The sequence below is a fragment of the Quercus robur genome, chromosome 8, assembly GCF_932294415.1.
Source record: "Quercus robur chromosome 8, dhQueRobu3.1, whole genome shotgun sequence".
Classification (NCBI taxonomy): domain Eukaryota; kingdom Viridiplantae; phylum Streptophyta; class Magnoliopsida; order Fagales; family Fagaceae; genus Quercus; species Quercus robur.
Window position 1 is genome coordinate 50813417 of NC_065541.1, and position 18491 is coordinate 50831907.

The 18491-nt window shown below is 34.8% G+C and overlaps 3 protein-coding genes across 3 annotated transcripts; 1 reads left to right on the forward strand and 2 right to left on the reverse strand.

The window, feature by feature from the left end:
• Positions 1-1519: 1519 nt before the first annotated feature.
• Positions 1520-3568, reverse strand: LOC126696889 (uncharacterized protein C594.04c). The gene is made up of 3 exons (XM_050393628.1): positions 3120-3568; positions 2769-3032; positions 1520-2236 (listed from the first exon to the last, which is right to left on the reverse strand). Exons 1-3 carry the CDS (start codon positions 3393-3395, stop codon positions 1757-1759), a joined length of 1020 nt encoding a protein of 339 aa, XP_050249585.1. The 5' UTR covers positions 3396-3568; the 3' UTR covers positions 1520-1756.
• Positions 3569-6340: 2772 nt separating this feature from the next.
• LOC126696445 (uncharacterized) lies at positions 6341-6907 on the reverse strand. Its single transcript, XM_050393189.1, has one exon. The coding sequence runs from the start codon at positions 6905-6907 to the stop codon at positions 6341-6343; it is 567 nt and encodes a 188-aa protein (XP_050249146.1).
• A 1270-nt stretch (positions 6908-8177) lies between these two features.
• On the forward strand, positions 8178-12316 carry LOC126696890 (uncharacterized). Its single transcript, XM_050393629.1, has 5 exons — positions 8178-8348; positions 8419-8632; positions 9289-9830; positions 10488-11399; positions 11652-12316. Exons 2-5 carry the CDS (start codon positions 8432-8434, stop codon positions 11932-11934), a joined length of 1938 nt encoding a protein of 645 aa, XP_050249586.1. The 5' UTR covers positions 8178-8348; positions 8419-8431; the 3' UTR covers positions 11935-12316.
• Positions 12317-18491: the final 6175 nt, after the last annotated feature.

Genomic DNA, 18491 nt, shown 5'->3' on the forward strand with positions numbered 1-18491 from the left:
AGTTATCTTTTGATTAAATTTTGTAAAAATTTAAATTTTTTAATGACTATCCTAAAAAGAATTCTTAAGTCTATCGCTGGTGATGGTGGTGCCATCAATAGATTGTATCGTTAAGATTCTAACCAAAATTATTGCGAGGTATAATTGAAAACGAGAGTTTATAAACATAGGATACTTATAGGGCAGGAAAGCCATATGGGAAAGCCAGGACATCTTTATAAAAGATGATTTTACACTCAAAAACGAAGTTACAACATGCTAGGCTTGACCATTCCACTTCCTAGTAGCATAGCAGCTATCTGGCCAATCATAAGAAGGCATGGAAAAGCCTCCACATTCTTTCCATATGAATAGACAGTAAAAAGACAGATCATTAATAAAGGGCACTTCTCAGGCAGTTATATGAATCCTCAATCATAGAGTCCTGAATCCTCAATAGTTACCAATATTATCTCATACCCGTTTCCATTCCCTCCATAAAACTTACTAGGCAGCCACAGTATGCAACTTTGAACAGAAACAACAGTAGCACTCCCAACAAAGAAAGAACTAGTCAGTCCTGTTCACTGTAAATAAGATCTAGTACCCAAACATACCAAGATAAAGTATTTAAAAACTCCAAGTCCAACCTTCAACTTACTACAAAAGTGTGCTCTTGTTGTCCTACGGTCAAGCTCAAAGAGCATTTGAAGCTGCCAAGGATATTCATAATCTCGCTGGTATTGCGACTATTTTGTTAGACCATCCTTATCACTTGGATTCACTGATAACGATGGTGGAATATTTCAAGTTTGTGGGTGAACATCAAATGTCGGCAGATGCTATAGCAAAGAGTTTATATGACTTGGAATGTGTGTGGGATCCTACGTTCACTACTTTGCAGGGTATTTTCCAATTGAAATTCAGCCATTGAAACCAACAAACAGCTGTTCTTAGCACTTTTCACTCACATGAGAAACATGGATAGACATGGCTGTCATCGGTCTGCTCTGGAAGTTTGTAAACTGTTGCTGTCATTGGATTTGGATGATCCAATGGGTGCCATGTTCTCCATTGACTACTTATCTTTGAGGGCAGAGGAGTATGCATGGCTAGAACAGTTCTCTGAGGACTATAACCGTACCAAATATGCCCACTCCACATAGGATCCCAATCTTCAATTGCTCAAGCTTCTAAAAAGAGAAATAAATGAGCTACTTTAGCCACTTTTGTCTACATCAGAGTGCTTGTCTGAATTAATATATTTATTTATGTTGGCTTCAAATGCACAAAGAGAAGCTCATACCATGATTTCTCACTCAGACATTGAAATCCAATCTACTTGATATTTTGTATTATACAATAAACAACTAGCTAAAAAAATCCATATACTTAAATATTTTGCTTCACTATTCATTTATAAAAATTAATCTCTCTTGTAAATTATTGTTTAAAAGGAGCTGTATAAATCGTGTTTTGCATCTCTACAACACTACATGACAAGAAAGCTAAATCTTCTATAAATACCAGAATAGAACTGTTATATACCTTTAAAAAAAGCAGATAATAGAGTTAACTTCTTTAGCATACGCAGAAAGATTTTGTACAATATCATACAAAGATCTATTTGGCTAAGCACAATCCATCATTTTTTTTCCTTGAAATAAAGAAATTACATAGGCAAGTCTTGACTCTTGACATATCAAGGCAGGAACACAGAATATAAATACTAATGCTGATAAAGAAAACTAACAGAGCTTACAAACGAAATATCAAATCAAGTGCTTTTATCTTTTCCTCCTATTTTGGATGACCTGAACCAAGGTATCCACACAGAAGTTGTCTTCTGGTACAGCCTGTATGCCTCGGCTCTGTAATCTTGTTTCAACATCCGCTCCTCCACAAGTTTAGTCACGTAAGCTAAGCACATACTATTGATAAGTGCTCCAACAAAGGCCCATCCATGCCCCAGGTTCCGTGCAAATATAACAAGCCCCCACCACCACAACTGCTCTCCAAAGTAATTCGGATGTCGCGAATAATTCCACAAGCCCTTGTCAAGGTTGGGCACCACTGGCTTTCCAAGCTCCTTTAGTTTGTTGTTTCTAGTCACAAATTCATGGAGTTGAGTGTCTGCAAAGTATGCGATAACAACACCGCACATACAGACAATGATTGCAACAAAATCCCAATTGTTCAATGGCTTATCGACTGAATGAACAACATACAATGGGAGGCATATTCCAATCAGAAACACCTGCAAAGGTTCGAACAACCCAAAAAAGAAACAGTAAAACAAAGCATCCACATATTACATGGTGGCATAGTATAAAATATGAGACTAAATTACACTTTTGACCCTTAAAATTTGGGATTGTTTTCATTTTAATCCCTTAAAGTTTAAAATTTTTCATTTTGATCCATTAAGCTTGATTCTGTTTTCAAAATGGTCATTCTGTCCATATTTCTAACTAATCTAGCTGTTAAGAGAGAGGAAAACCAAAAGAAACGACATCATTTTGTTGACACTTTATGGTTAGATAAGTCACGGAGATGAACCAAATTGAAATCAAAATTAGTGAACCAAAATGGAAAATCTCAAACTTAAGGAACAAAAAATGAAAACAATCCAAACTTAAAGGATAAAAAGTATAATTTAGTCGAAATAATTAATAGAAATCCCCCATTCAGGCAATTCATCAACCAGTTACCGAGCATTCAGATTCAGACTTAATCTTTCTAACTTTCAAGCTCATCAACTAATGCAAATGGCTAAACACCAAATTTACCTGCTGAGAGGCGTAGACGGCGAAGAATGAAACCCACCACCAGTGTTTTCCGTACTGTCGGCTCATATCAGTGAACCTCCAGTCCTCCCTAGCGCCCCACTGCCAATTTTCACGCCTGAAGTAGTTATGTGAAAGCCTTAGACTCCACACCCAAGTCATCAACATTGCGATCCTCGACCTCCACCAGTTATAATGGCCCAAAGGGTGAGTGGCATAGTAATGAACAAGCATCAAAGGTATCACCGTCCAAAACAAGTCTATCATCTGCAATTTGCACACAAAGAAAGTCAACAGGGTAAGAAAAAAATTGAAAAAAAAGAAAAAAAAACAACAACGATGTAACGTACGTACCCAGTGGCTATTCTGGATATGGCTGATGACCCAGAAGAGTACATTGACGTTGAGGAAGAAGAGGGCATTGGCTAATAGAAGAGGGTGGTGATAACACCACGTCCAAAGGTTAGCCAAAGAAAGCGGATCACTCTCACTTTCAGACCCACTAGTATCACTATTGTTGATGTGGTTAAGGAATGAGAGGTAGAAGAGTATGGAGGGAAGGGGAGCTAAGAATGCTGTCACAACATATTTCAGGTTACTATGGCCATGGCCACTTCCACCAAAACCCATGGTGTTTTGTGTTAGTATAGTTAGAATTGCCTGTTGATGCTGGTAGCTATATCCTATAGAGAGAGGCCTATTTAAATAGCCATTACGCACTTATTATTGCATGCTGGCATAAGTATTCTTAAATCGTATTTTCAAAACACAATTTTAGTCTTTGCGAGTACGTGATGAGCGTGCAATAGCGAGAATACGATAATTATTAGTCTTTAAATAGGCACAGTGGCAGCTCTTTGTTGTCTGAACTAATGGTTGAAAATAAAAAGTTGACCCAACATGATGGATAGAAAGATTAGCATTTTGTTTAGCAAAAAAGAAAGAATAGCATGAGTTTTCTTTCGGCTTTGGTGGCTTCGGTACCCCAGTCCCCACAACACTCGGTCACCTAGTAGGTAGGAAGATCGCGCTGCTGGGTCCAAATAATGATTAACCATGTCTAATTCCAGCTTGTTTATCCAATGCTTTTAAGAATCTTAATCATTTGATCAATCCAACCATTTCATTAGAATAACATTACCTTTTTTCCCTACTTCAAGCCTTTTCTTCTATCCGCTTAACCTTTACTCATTAACTATTTTGTGGTTTTTATTTCAAGCTTTTTTCATTTAAGACTATAAATGAGCCGAGTTTTGTTAAGTTGTGAGTTTTTAAGCTTAGCTTGACAATGAAAAAATGTTTAAATTTTACTTGAGCTCAAACCAAACTTATAAATGATGTTTAAGCTTGAGCTTGTCAAAATGTTTAAAACTTAAGCTAGGCTTGATTAATGAACTCAAACTCAAGATGAATATCAAGTCTTTAAGCTTAAGATCCAACACTTGTACATTATCAAGCCCATATCAAACTTATTTCCAAGCCTATTTGGATCGGACAAGTGACCTTAACTCCCAATTAATAGAGTCATAATAAAATATGAGTTTAATTGTCAAGCTCATATCAAGTTTATTATCAAAGTCATAAAAGAGTTTAGGTTCAGCTTATTTTGTATCAATTTGTAGTGTTCACAAGCTTTTTCTACTTTTCATGAACAATTTTTTTTTTTTTTTTTTTGGAGCTAGGCTCATTTATTAAACAAGCTAAAAAATTAAAGCTCTCTATCGTTTATCTCAAGAAAAATTAAAGCTCAAACTTAAACTTTTTTATAAACAAAGAAACATGAACAAAATAAAAATAAACATTGTACAGTTATTGTCGTCTCCTTTGGGTTTTATGCTTGCTATTATCTTATATCACTAAATATAAATTTTGAATCTTAGGAATTACTACTGTACTTCTTTTGGATAGATTCTCATTTTTTTTCCCTCTCTTTCATCTTTTAAAAAATGTACTTAAAGTACTCTCATTAAGATAGCTTTGGATTGAGCTTATTGAATAAAAGAAAATTCCTATCATATACATTTAAAGATAAAACTTTGAAACGTGGAGATGTATCTGCCTCTCCCTGCAAAATTTCAACATGCATGCTTCATAAGTGCCACTACAATTACTAATAGCATGCGAGAAACAAAAAGGCACCTGTCAATTCCAGGTTGAAGGCAATGGTTAGCAATTGAACTAGGAGCCTCGTACAATCTAGACTAGATTATGACATTGACAATTGACAAATGACAATTAAACAAACAGCAATGATAAGGTGCTTCTCTAATGCACACCCCAAATCTAACAAATCCCGCACATAAAATATAATTATGAGGTCGCTACCACCATGCTTGTGGTGTTTATAATGATGTTTGCAACCTCCAGTGGTGTGCCTAATCATGATATATGCTCGAATCATTTCACATGGCACCCACATTATATTCTATAAACTTAACCTTGCTCCTTCGCCCTTGGGCCCCCACTCCCTCCATCCAAATTTCTCTCTTCTTTCAATTTCTCTCACAGTTTGAAAGAACACAAAAAGTAGTGATAGATATTCACCGTATACTGGGAGACTATAAAAATCGTATTTTTAGTTTAAAAACGAGATTTTTGTTATAATTGTAAAATTGTATTTTGAAAACACAATTTCAGCTAAAAAATGCACGTGTGACAATAATTAGCCGAAAGAAAAACTAGGTAGCTATTACTACTATTTCACTTTACGGTGCCACGCTTGGAGTGGACTTTGGAGGGAACATGATCGCTACTCACAGCACTTCATGAACTTAAACGGCACAAACCATGGTCCACAAAAGTTGGTAAATTTTTTATTTTTGTATTTTAATTTCGTTGCATGCATAGGTCGGCGGATTAAACGCCCTTTTGCTTTTAGCATGCATGGGCTTGACTCTTGAGGATGAAATTGATACTATTGGTCCCAAAAAAGATTTGATACTAGTAGTGATTCTAGTGAATGGACCTGATCTCCCCAAAAAAAAAATCCAAATATGGTTGCAACATAGGGGTCAGGCTTGGACATTGCGGCTGTGAAACTGTTAGTCCAAACTCAGATAGGGGCTTGCAGGGCCTGAATTTAAATAGGGGCCTTTTTTTTCAAGTTCAGCCCAGCCAGAGCTTAAGAAATTATGAGCCCAATTTGTATTGGGCCGAATGGTGGGGTTTTAAGGGTAATCTCACCAACTCGAATTTAGATTCTCTCCATTTATTTCAAAATTGAATTAATACATTTTATAGTTTAGATTAAATATGTAAATATGTTCATGGTGACATATCATGTAAAATTCAATTCCACTAAATAAAAACAAATTATTCATTTTAAATGACAGTAACCTTCCCATCCAAAAAAAAAAAAAAAAAAATGACAGTAACCTTATACCATATACTTTGAATTTGTTATCTACTGATTTTTTATTTTATTTTTTTATGGGAAGACTTATCAAGAATGAAAAGCTACGAATATTTCGTGATTAAGAGCTTATTCAATGAAATAAGGATTCTCCTCAACCCATACAAAGAAATTAGCAATGTCTAGAACATGTTTTTGCTAGCAAATGAGCTAGATTATTACCTTATCTACAAATGTGAGAAAAGTTCACATGATGAAAGCCATAGGAAGTAGCCACAGAGCTATACACCAGAGCAACAACAGATGCAGGAGGAGGTGATGTATCCTTCAGAGCATTTATCAATATCTGTGAATCACCTTTAAGAGTGAAGTCCTGGATGGACAAGTCTTTAGCAAGTTGAAGCCCCACCTCAATAGCCTTTGCTTCGGCCTTAATGGCACCAAGAGGGGCCATAATCTTCTTACAGCAAGACCCAATCAATCTGCCTTCTGCATCCCTAATTAATACCCCCACACTAGCCATTTTCTGCGATGCGAATACAGCCCCATCCACATTAATTTTGTAACGATTAGATGTTGGGGGAATCCAGCTCGAAGCACCACTTGTCTTTGGCGTAACAGGGATGTCAGAACATGCTTGATATTCCCATAAATAGTCCAACGACCATTGAAGTAAAGCCCGATTGTTTTTCTTCACACCCCCATGTCTGCTTTCATTTCTATTTGTCCATATTGCCCATCCCACCATTATTAACTTCTCAACCCGGCAATGTTCCCACTGAGCCACCATAACTACATACCACATCAAGTCCATAAAGGAATTAAAAAACAGTCTATTTCTGTCGTGAAATAGATTTGACAGTAACCAAATGTCATGGGCTCTAGGACATTCACCGCCTGACACTCCTCACAGCAAGCATCCATCAGCACCTTTCTCTTCACTAAATTCTCCTTGGTAGGCAGAATATCTTTGCAAGCTCACCAAGTAAAATGGCAGACTTTATGGGGGACATTTAATCGCCAAAGATATTTCCAAAACTTCCTGAGATTGCTATCATCTGACATAGCCCCTACTGCATCCCCTGAACCCATTTCAACAGCAATCTTGTAAGCACTTCAAACACTGAAGATACCATTTGCTGTTGGAGCCCAAATCTGCTTATCATCTGGTAAGTTAGTGCTTAGGACGATTCCACATATAGCATCAACTTCATGGGGAAGGAATATCTGTTGGACTAAATCATTTTTCCATACTCCATCATCTTGGTCTATTAATTCTTCAACCTGAGCCTCTAAAGGAAGACAAGAAGGAGGAGAGATAACTTTATGCGTTGAGGGTGTAGGGAGCCACTTATCTCTCCAAATCTAGATGTTGCGCCCATTGCCCACTTACCATCTGATACCTCGTCTCACCATAATGCTCCTCTAAGCGAAAGAGGGGTTACTCCCCAAACTTGCATGAGCAAAATCACAGTTAGAAAACTCAATACATCAAAGAGTCTTTCCTGATTTGAAGTCTTCATCCCTGTTTAGCCAACATTGCTAAATTAAACTGCTTTAATTGTTTAAAACCCATTCCCCACAAGCCTTAGGAGTGCACAGCTTTTCCCAACTAATCCACGTCATTTTCCTTTTATCTACTGATTTTTGAACCATAAAATTGACTCTTTTAATTTTTAAAAGTAAATGATGAAATAATGTCACATATGTTTATTTTTTCAAATAACATGATGCCATATTATTTTTATTATTCCACGTGGCATTATTTTATTAGATGAACTAAACACACGTGGTAAACTTATGCGACGTCTAATGAAAAATATAAACAAAATGCCTGCTAATGCAAATAAAATATAATTTTATGAGATAAAATCCAAAACCCCCCAAATTCAAGGTTTTCACACTTTACCCACAAAAAAAAAAAAAAAGAGAGTAGCCTTAAGATAATGAATAAGACATATGCACTGCAAGTCGTTTTGTTGAAAATCAGTGCCAAAGAAACAAAGCTTTTGCCTCAAGTTTCGCCAGTGCTACAAGTCGTGAGGCCAATAAGTTAAGACGTAGGCATGAAACGCAGCGGTTGAAGGTCAAGGAAGAGGAGAAGCCTTGTAGGCTGTAGCAAGTATCTGTATTAGCTGTTCGCAACGCTTTCTTTCTTCTTGAAGTTGCTGAGGGCTGAGCGACTATCTATCTGGCACGCACCGCCATTCCCTCTATTTCTTCATTTTCAGGTATCACTTCTCTTCTCTTCTTTATTTATTAAAACAAAAACAAAAAAAGCTAATAATTCAAATCAATTAGGAAAACGAAAACGATGTCGGCTCGATATCTGAGAAAGGTTTTGAAACAACAAGAACAACAGCAGCAACAACAAGAACAACAAGAAATTGATGATGATGATGAAGAAGAAGAAGAAAACCATCTGAGTGGCAATCAATCTGACGATTCTGGTACTCGTCCCTCAATCAATCCCTTTGACCTTCTCAACGATGACGACCAAGATGGCCCTGATCAGGTACCAGGTTGCCCCCCCCCCCTCTTTTTGTTATTTTGAGCTTTTTAAGATTCAATTTTTGTAACTTTAATAAATTACAGCTTCGTTTCATGCAAATAAATTCACAGCCCCCTTTAACCCTCAATATCCTCGGACTATTCTATAACGCCACCGTTTTGCTATCTCAAAAGACACTCACAGTTAACCTGGAAATCTTATGTGTACGCTAATTGTACGAGGCACGGAGTAGAATACATTGTAATTTTGTTCTCTTTTTTTTTTTTTTTTTTATTAAGCTTAAATTGGATTTGGAATTCGTATTTCCTTACCTATGTACATGTTTATGCAAAAACTTCAATACCAATTTAGTATCTTTAATACTACAAATGTTCTTTTCTTGATTGGTAAGTTGCACACGCACCTAGCCAGGGTTCAATTCTTGAATCTTCTATTCTATTATCATGATAGGGCAAAGTGACATTTGAGCTCAAGCTTATTGGCAGCATAAAATCCAAATATTCCAGCACTGCTTGTGCATCTGCTGGCTTTAGTTCATAGATACCACTTTTCCAGAGTGATTCTTCCCTTTCAAAAAAAATTGGTGGATAAAGAAAGGGCAATTATGTAGCATCTGGGTTTCATTTGCTTTGAATTTTTAATGATCATTTTGGTTGCAGGGGGATGATTCGGAGGTTATTGATGAACCCTTGGAGGTAAATAGCACTAAAGAAGAACCATCCGCATTGGAAAATAAGGTTGATGTGGTTTTGACATCCAATCAAAAGTCCAAGAAAAAGAAAAAGAAGAGAGGCAAGGAGGGTTCTCTGTCGAGTGCTGATAAAGTAGAAAAACCCTTGGATGCGATTCTAGAAACTTTATCTTTGGAGGCTAACTCTTCTGGTCACCAAGGTGGCCCTGCAAAAGCCAAAGCTGCAAATGCAAAAGATGGGGGCAAGCTGGTTAAACAATGCATACTACAAGTGGATTCCAAATATTTGAATGCCGAGAATGAGCTACGAAGAATATTTGGTTCTAAGGTGGTGAAGTCATTTGAGAAAAGTCATCAAGCTGGCAGTTCTAGACAGATACGAGGTGGGCGTCGTGGGATCCTTCCTCATAGAAAGACTATTCTTGTCACTCCTTCCGACCACTGGCCTCGCTGGGATGGCTCTGTGTCCATGGAATTCCTGGAAACACGGGATGGATACCACTACTTTAGGTAAACATCATCATCATCTTCTTCTTTTTTTGATGTGTGTGTGTGTGTTGTGGGGGGGGGGGGGGGGGGGGGGGGGCGCTGCTTTGAACATCATCTTTTTAGTTTATTTTGGGTGAGTTGTAAACATCATCCTTAGTTGCTTAGTTGTGATTTCTTTTTTCAGTTATTGATATGCTGATACTCCTGCTTTGCTGATCTTTTGTAACCAATTGGAAAAATACAAGTAGTAGTGTAGTACCATCATCTTCATACGTAGATTAAACTTACTCTCAGCTTTTGATGGACACCTAAAAGTAATTTTTGACTTTTCCTAGTGCTTGTAATTTAACATGATGGATGCTCAAAGTTAGGGTTCAGTTGTCCCCCCTCCCCCAATTATCAAATTATTAAAAGTTAGGGTTCATTTGAGTGAGTTGTGACTAATAGTCTCATTTTCTACTTCATGTTCGTATTCCTTTGTTTTATTCTTTAAATTTTAATTTTAATTCGAAATTCTCCTCTTCTTCTTCATATTTTTTCCTGCAATGCATTCCTGATTTAGAGTAATGAGCAGATGTACACGATCAATATCACAATGTGTAGTAACATTTGACCCCATAGCAATTTGTTTTAATTTCTCCATGCACCCTAATTTTGCCTTTTGTTCTCATGATGTAGATATGTACATTCCTTGTCCTACGGTCAAGCTCAGAGAAAATTTGAAACTGACAAGGCTATTCATGATCTCAATGGTATTGCAAGTATTTTGTTACACCATCCTTATCACTTAGATTCACTGATAACGATGGCGGAATATTTCAAGTTTGTGGGTGAACATCAAATGTCAGCAGATGCTATAGCAAAGAGTTTATATGCCTTGGAATGCGCGTGGGATCCAATGTTCACTCCTTTGCAGGGTAATTGCCAATTAAAATTCAGCCATGAAACCAACAAACCACTATTCTCAGCACTTTTCACTCACATGAGAAATATGGATAGACGTGGCTGTCATCGGTCTGCTCTGGAAGTTTGTAAACTGTTGCTGTCACTGGATTCGGATGATCCAATGGGTGCCATGTTCTGCATTGACTACTTATCTTTGAGGGCAGAGGAGTATGCATGGCTAGAACAGTTCTCTGAGGGCTATAAAAGTGACAACTCTCTATGGTTGTTTCCAAATTTCTCATATTCGCTTGCTGTTTGCCGGTTTTATCTTGAGAAAGAGGAATCCTCAAAAGATTCTCATATGGATAATACAAAGGCTACTTCGAATGATCTTATGAAGCAGGCTTTGATGCTTTACCCCTCTGTCTTGAAGAAACTTGTAGCAAAGGTACCTTTGAAGGATAGGGTGTGGACAGAGATACTAAAGCATGCTTTATTTCGATCAGATGAAGCAGGAATCCCATCCTTGGATCACTTGATTAATATATATGTAGAGAGGAATTACATCATTTGGAGGCTCCCAGATCTGCAAAAATTGCTCAGGGATGCTGCAAAACAGGTTATTGAAACACAGGAAACTAATAGCAGTGATGCCAAGGATTGGGCTTGTGTGAGAAAAGAAGTGTTCTCCTCTGAAAAAAATGAGTAAGTATCTAAATTTATTTGCATTGCATTTTTTTTAACTACAAGTCTACTCTTTGCTATGTAATATTTTTGGTAGGCATAGTTGTGTGCTAATTTATCCATTACAGAATACTGAATAAATTCATAGGCTTGTATCAAACAAATGATCTTGCACTAGGCCTAGAGTCTAAGATAGACCTGGTTCTTATTCTCTTACATTAGTTAGGTTTGTTGTATTTGGGAATATGGTTTACATGTTTTTCTTGTTGCTAGGTATGCCCATTTATTGGTGTCAGATTTCTCTGATTCAATGCCAACTATTCCACCTGAAAACCTGCAAAATTTCATGGTTGACCCAAGAATGAGGGAAGGTATACAGAATGAGATCCAAGATGCCAATCCACCCGGCAATGGCCATGCTCCCCGTGATGTTGCAAATCGGAATGCATTAGCTGTCTTGTTCGAGTCATTGTTACCATGGGTTCATTATGGGGATGGAGATGGAGTTGATGAGGATAACCAACCTAATGGGGTTGACCAAGGAAATGAAGAATAGAGTGTCAACGGCGCCAAAAGTTTTACACACATTGTTAATGGCAAAAAGTATCTGCTTCGAAAAAGTTCTACAAATATCTGTTTCGTAAATTGCATGATAAGGGAATTTACTGTTCTAGTCTTAAGTACTGAATTAGAGACATGGGTCAGTTGCTTGTAATTTGTACTGGCTAGAGGTGAGTTCAAAGGGCTATTCTTTAGAAAAGTTCCCTACTCTATCCCAAAAAGAAAAAGAAAAAAAACATTAGACATCTTCCATGTACAAAGCTATATCTAGGAAAATTGTTGCCTAGTTTACCATTCTTTAAGCAAGTACACTGGAATCTAGGACCCTTTCGATGCAAAACATACTCTATTAAATTGCGATGTTTAAGGTTTTGTTTTGTTTTTTTTTTTTTTTTTTTTTTTTTTTTGATAAACAAGGTTTTGTTTATTTTGACGTAAAATATGTTTTTAGAAAAATGTTTAGTGTCTTATGATATCTGTTGTGATTGAAAATGTTAGTCAACTAAAAATTACATTGAAATGATAGAAAATGTTTTACACTCCCCCCAACAATCTGGACTTGCATTAAAATAATATGTGTGTATATATATATATATATATATATATGTTCCTTGGGAGGAGATGACCTCATCAAGTTGTAGATAATTTCTTTTATTTTTCTATTTTAATAAGGTGCTGGCTTTTCGGATCGCCTGTGTGTGTGTGGTTTGGAGCAACTTTGTGAACAAACATAGTACCAAGATCATCTTTTGCAAAAAGATTTAGAATTCCTATGAATCTTTCCACTTTTGCACTCTTTTAGTTGACAAACTTTTGCTAATATCAATTTGGCTCAAATGATGTACCGTTGGAAATCCTACAATATTAATTTTTTGATGGTGCCAAGTGTGGCAACCCAAACTAGCTTTGATCAAAGTTTCTTGTTCTTGTATTTTCATGAGTTTGAGCAGCTTGCTTAGAGTTCCGTGCTCAAAACTTGCCAAATTGAAGTTTTTTTCATTGATCTTTCCAATGATTCCTGGTTTGTGCCAATCTAATGATATTTGATCTTGATTGACCGCAATCAATTTTAGAATCAAACTTCCTTAGAAAATTTTTGCGAAAAGTTTGAGCAATTTTCCATTGATTTTGCGACATCTCACTTGTTTCAAATATGATTGCAAATCATAAATTACCAATTTGAAGGTTTTTTGGTATTATTTAAGATAAAAACAATTTTTTTTAATCAAACAATACGATTTCTAGCCAAAGTCCAGACAAATTTAGGTCAAACTTGGTTATATCTATTGATAGAATTTGACATTTCAATGCTTCATCAAGAAATGGATGTGTTTGGACCTCAATTAAGCCTGATCAAAGTAGATGAGATTCGGTCAAAGTTGGTTTTTTTTTTAACCCAATTTAGTCAAAGTGTTTGGTTTATAGGATTTGCCGTTTGGCCATGATTTGCAGCAAATGTATTTTATTACTCTCAATTTTAAATACCTTGAGTACTAATTTGATTTTTAAAAAAAAAGTGTTTTTAGATGTTTCAATTTATAGGAAATAATTTTGAAAATTTTTAAGAAGTCAAAATGGGATAATGACAACCTACTCAACTCATTTTATAATAAATTGATAAGATTTTAGATATTACTGTACAGAATAAAGTAATTCTAAAAATTATAGATGTCTTTTTTCTTTTCTTTTCTTGATAAATAAAAATTATAGATGTCTTAAACCAAATTGGATGAGCCTATCCGATTTGTATACAATGTAAAATTATCAAATATAAATGGAAAAACACTTGGGAATAGCGAAGAAGGGACTTGTCTCATTGAATTTGAGGGAAATTTACCTGGTAAAGAGGGTAGGTGGGTTGGGAAGGAAGTACGAGATCCGGTCATTAAGAACAAGATATCAAAATAGAGCTTCCAAAGAGGCAAGCCGAAGTGGATAATTTGACTCCTAAAGAGTCTCTCTGAGTAGTCAGCACAACGAGAATGGCCTATGTTCCAAGAACCAATGCTACCAATACGGGCAGCGCCTACCATGCCGTGACTTCGACTTTGAGTATGGTGCATGAGTGGAAAGATCTTTATAGAAGTCTCTGTCCAATCCAACCAAAGAGTAGCCCAAAGTGAAGTCAGTAGTCGTAGAGATGGCTAGAGATCTAATTCATTCTCTAATTTCCCTGCACGACATGCCACTTGTGGGGTTTGTGTTTCCTTGAAGCTTTCAAATAATTGCATTCCATAGTTGGCACAAGACTATCGTTAGGTACTATCATTTTCCAACCTTTCCATTTTTATTTATTTTAGCTGAATTCCAACCTTTTCCATTTGCTTGTAGAGAGTTACTCGCATGACCTAACACCTTCTCGATTAAGTATGCATCCAAATTAATAAATCTTTCATGGAAGAGATTAATGATTAATAATAAATAAGCCAACATTCACCGAAGATGATAATGACATAGAAATTATGCTCATCAAAGAGTTGTTACATGTCTTAAATCAACATTGACATAAAGTTTTTTTTTTTTTTTTTTGGAGAAAGAACATTGACATAAAGTTCTTTCTTAAAATTTAAAAAAAAAAAAAATGCAACTGTCAATAACATTTTCATAACAAATCTTAAGTACTAAATTGTTACAAATTTTTAATTTAAATCTACCACTAAAATTACTTTGTTACTCACTAGTTACAGCAAATAACAACCTATCTCTTATAATTTTTTTTTGATAGAGTTTCAACCTATGACGTACGTTTTCTGATAACTGTACTCTTTGTCATCAGGCCTATTACTTAGAATTTGTTGTAAAAATGCTATAAAAATGTTCTGAACATAACATTTCTTTTACCAAAAAAAAAAAAAAAAAACATTGACATAAAATTTTGTGGCGCCCAGGAGGGTCAAAAGAGGGCAACCCAGGCCTATCAGAAATATCCTCCACCTCCTCTCCATACCTGTTAGATTTCATTAATGAGAGAAAAGAAAAATATGGATAGGACAAAAAAAAAAAGTTTTAATTGAAGATGAAAAATAAAAAGAAATATAAAATTTTCAACAGTGTTAAGAGCCCTGATTCTTTATGTAATAATTTATTATTATTATTTTCATAAAATTGAATAATTATATAATAAACTCCATAATTTGATATTATTTTAAAGTTAAACTTGAAAAAAATTTAGATGCAAAAATGGTTAACATATAGTATAAAATTATTAAAATTTTATTATTTTATGAGTTTTAAAAAATAAATCAACACATGGTATCTAATTACTAAAAATCATTACATGAGGAATATAAATGGAATTTTGGCTGTGAAAGGATAACATGACTTATTCATATATTAAAAAACTAACTAACAAATAAACAAGGTTTTCAGATCCGGACCGTTCATTGAACCGTAAAAATGAGAGGTTTAAGGTTTTTGAGGTCGAACCGAGGTCGAATTGGGGTCGAACCGTGATAACGTCATAATTAATTTAATAATTAATTAAAGCTTAAATATAGATATTAAATTTATAAAACTAGCAAAATTGACTAATATATCTATATATGTGAGAGAAATTTAATGATTTTCAAGCATATATTTCATAATTAAATAAGAAATTTAATAAAATAAAATAATAACCATGAAAACATTAAAATTTATGATTAATTTTTGAAGTAAAGTTGAATATCTTTGAGGGATTTTAATTATAAATTTTTTTTATTCCTTGTAAGAGATGGATAATTTTTTTTATTCCTTGCCATCGGTTTTGCATGAACCGTGCAGTCCAACCCCGATTTTAGGGGTTCACAGAATTGCCACATATGCCCGGTTCTTTATGCTTTAAAAACCGGATTTCAATCCAGTTTCCGGTTTTCACGATCCGACCTCCTAGTCCAGTTTGGGTATAAGAACCTTGCAAATAAACACAATATAATGGATATCATATACTTTTATGGATCTTCCAACATTAAAATCCCAGTTAGTATTCACATGAGGGACATTTTATTGTCCATATTAGTCTTAAGTATTCACATGAGTGCTTTGTACATTTTACAAATTATATAAGATGTGCGTGTTGTGATTGTGTACAATATGTGTATCTACGGGTGTTTGCAGATATATGGAGACGTATATATATATATATATATATATATATATATATATGTGTGTGTGAGTGTTAGTTATAAATTTTATCTTCCCTATATCTAAATTTAGCTCTGCCGCTAATTACAATTGATTGGAGATCATGTGTCATAAACATAACAAGTGAATAAATGTATCCTCGCTAAAGGGTTGATAAATCACTACTACCTTCCATATTATCTATCAATTTGAAAATTTCTCTGTAAGATAGTGACCTTGTGATTAATCTTGAAAATAAGAAAGCTTATATTCATGTTACAATTGATTTAAGGCTGCATTTTATGATGCGAAGGTTATTACTTGTTAGTTTAAAACCTTCTATTTGTCTCTCTTAAAGTTACTCTTTTATTTATCACAAAAATTAATTTATTAATTTTCATTTTTATGTGTGTGTTTGTTGTTTATTTTTAAGTAGATAGTTGGGACCTAGGAGAGGAAGAGAGAGATTGGAATCTTGAATGTCTCTGTTAAAAACACCTAAAAATGTCAATAAATTAAGTTACAAAACTCTTAGCCATTTTGTATGCATTTTAAACAGTGAATGAATGTGGAAATATGTAAAAATTTAGACTTCACATTGTCAAAATGAGGTTGTTGTAAGGTGTAACAATAAACTTATAAAGTGAAATGGTTATTGAATTTGGTAAGTAAGAGATTATTTTATCACACCTTAACAATACTGTGGATGTGGACATATTTCACCTCATATAATATATATATATATATATTTTTTTTTTTTATTATCAATCATCAAAAAATTTATTAGTTGACCTGCGTAATACTTGAATGCATAGTTGTCAGTATATGTATTGTATTATGTGTAAAAAATTCCATATCGTATCTGTGTGGGGTAAAAGACCAGTAGGCCCATGTCGATGACTATATTGGGCCAAAGGCCCAGCCCAAGGGAAAAATCTCTCCTCGACCGCGGGGAGAGTCCTCCTCGGCACAATGTAGCCAAGGATGGAGGAGGTAACTTGCCATCGGTAGTGACACTTCCTATCATCTCACGGAGCGGGAAAAGTACTAAAGCAGAAAAGGACAATGAAAGTGTTGAAAGGAAAGGCTGCCATTATCATATTTGGTACCTTGTGCCTGACACGGCCATACCTTTCTATCTTTACAACCACTCCCAACAACTAGAAGGAAGGGCTGATGAGAGAAGTACCTACCCTAGGGGCCCCATTCAGGAGGAAGGAAACTACTATAAAAAGGGAGTAAAGTGAGACAGAAAGGGTAGGGCGGAGACCCCTCAACACACCAGAGGCACCGAAAAGAAAAGGCTCCCCAGACTGTGGCAAGGACCGATCCTCTCTGATGAATCCAGTCCGCCTCCACCTGATCGTAAAGAGTACCATGATGACCGTTGTTTATACGCTAAAACCTAGCTCTTTGGCCCACTCTCTACAAATTCATTGTACCGGGCTCACAGGTCTAAAGTCACATTCATTTTGGACTTGGCCTGAAAAACGTGACCCTACAGTATCGATGTATCATAAGTATTCATGAATCGTATGATACAACGTGTGTATTGTATAATTGTATCGTACGATATATAGACAAATACTTTAAAATGAGATTTTTTGTTAAAATTTGTACTTTTATTTGAATCTAACAAGATGTTAGACTTGTTTTTAACAAAAATTTATTATTAGTTTACTTAATGTAACCTACTAAAATAACATATTCATAAGTTTTTTTCCCCCTCTCCTACAATTGGACTATACAGTATACACTTACTTTTCACTTTAATATTTTTAATTTTTATTGTTATTGTTATAAGTCCAGGAAACTAGAATGCCAAAAAAAAATTTATAAAAAATTATTAAAAAAAAAAAATAAGAAGAGATACTAAATGTTAATGATGAATGACAATGAAGAAAATTTTAATGAAGAAATAAATTTGCAAAATTATAAACATGATGATAGCATTGATTTAGATGAGGTTGATTAAGCAATTTGATGAATATGATGAAAATAAATTATTATTTTTGGGTCATTTGTAATATATTGTCATTTTTGAATTTAAATAATTTGAATATGTATGTTATGAACATATGCTAGTTTAATTTATTTAGTTAGCTTGATAAATATTATTATATAAATGATGAATAAATTAGTCATTAATTAAATACATCCAAAATTTATAATAAATATACATTTTTTATATATATATATATATATTTATAATTTTTTTATAATTTTTATTAAGTATATGTATCTTACGATACACTACTCATAAAAAATCGATTCGCAATAGAATCACGTTTTGCTAACTATGCCTGAATGTCTTCATGGACAATAAAAAGGAATCTGGAAAAAAATTAAAGTCCCATTATTGTACCATGATCCTTTTGTCCTTTTTAATTATTCTTTCTGACAAATGACAACTTTCATCGGTCACTTCATGTTATATATGGTAGGGCTCAT

Coding starts and splice junctions, on each gene's coding strand:
- LOC126696889 (XM_050393628.1), bottom strand. CDS start 3,395: ATGGGTTTTGGTGGAAGTGGCCATGGCCATAGTAACCTGAAATATGTT. Junction 3,033..3,119: donor ATATCCAGAATAGCCACTGG/GTACGTACGTTA, acceptor TGCAAATTGCAG/ATGATAGACTTGTTTTGGAC. Junction 2,237..2,768: donor CCGTCTACGCCTCTCAGCAG/GTAAATTTGGTG, acceptor GAACCTTTGCAG/GTGTTTCTGATTGGAATATG.
- LOC126696445 (XM_050393189.1), bottom strand. CDS start 6,907: ATGGTGGCTCAGTGGGAACATTGCCGGGTTGAGAAGTTAATAATGGTG.
- LOC126696890 (XM_050393629.1), top strand. CDS start 8,432: ATGTCGGCTCGATATCTGAGAAAGGTTTTGAAACAACAAGAACAACAG. Junction 9,831..10,487: donor GATGGATACCACTACTTTAG/GTAAACATCATC, acceptor CTCATGATGTAG/ATATGTACATTCCTTGTCCT. Junction 11,400..11,651: donor TTCTCCTCTGAAAAAAATGA/GTAAGTATCTAA, acceptor TCTTGTTGCTAG/GTATGCCCATTTATTGGTGT.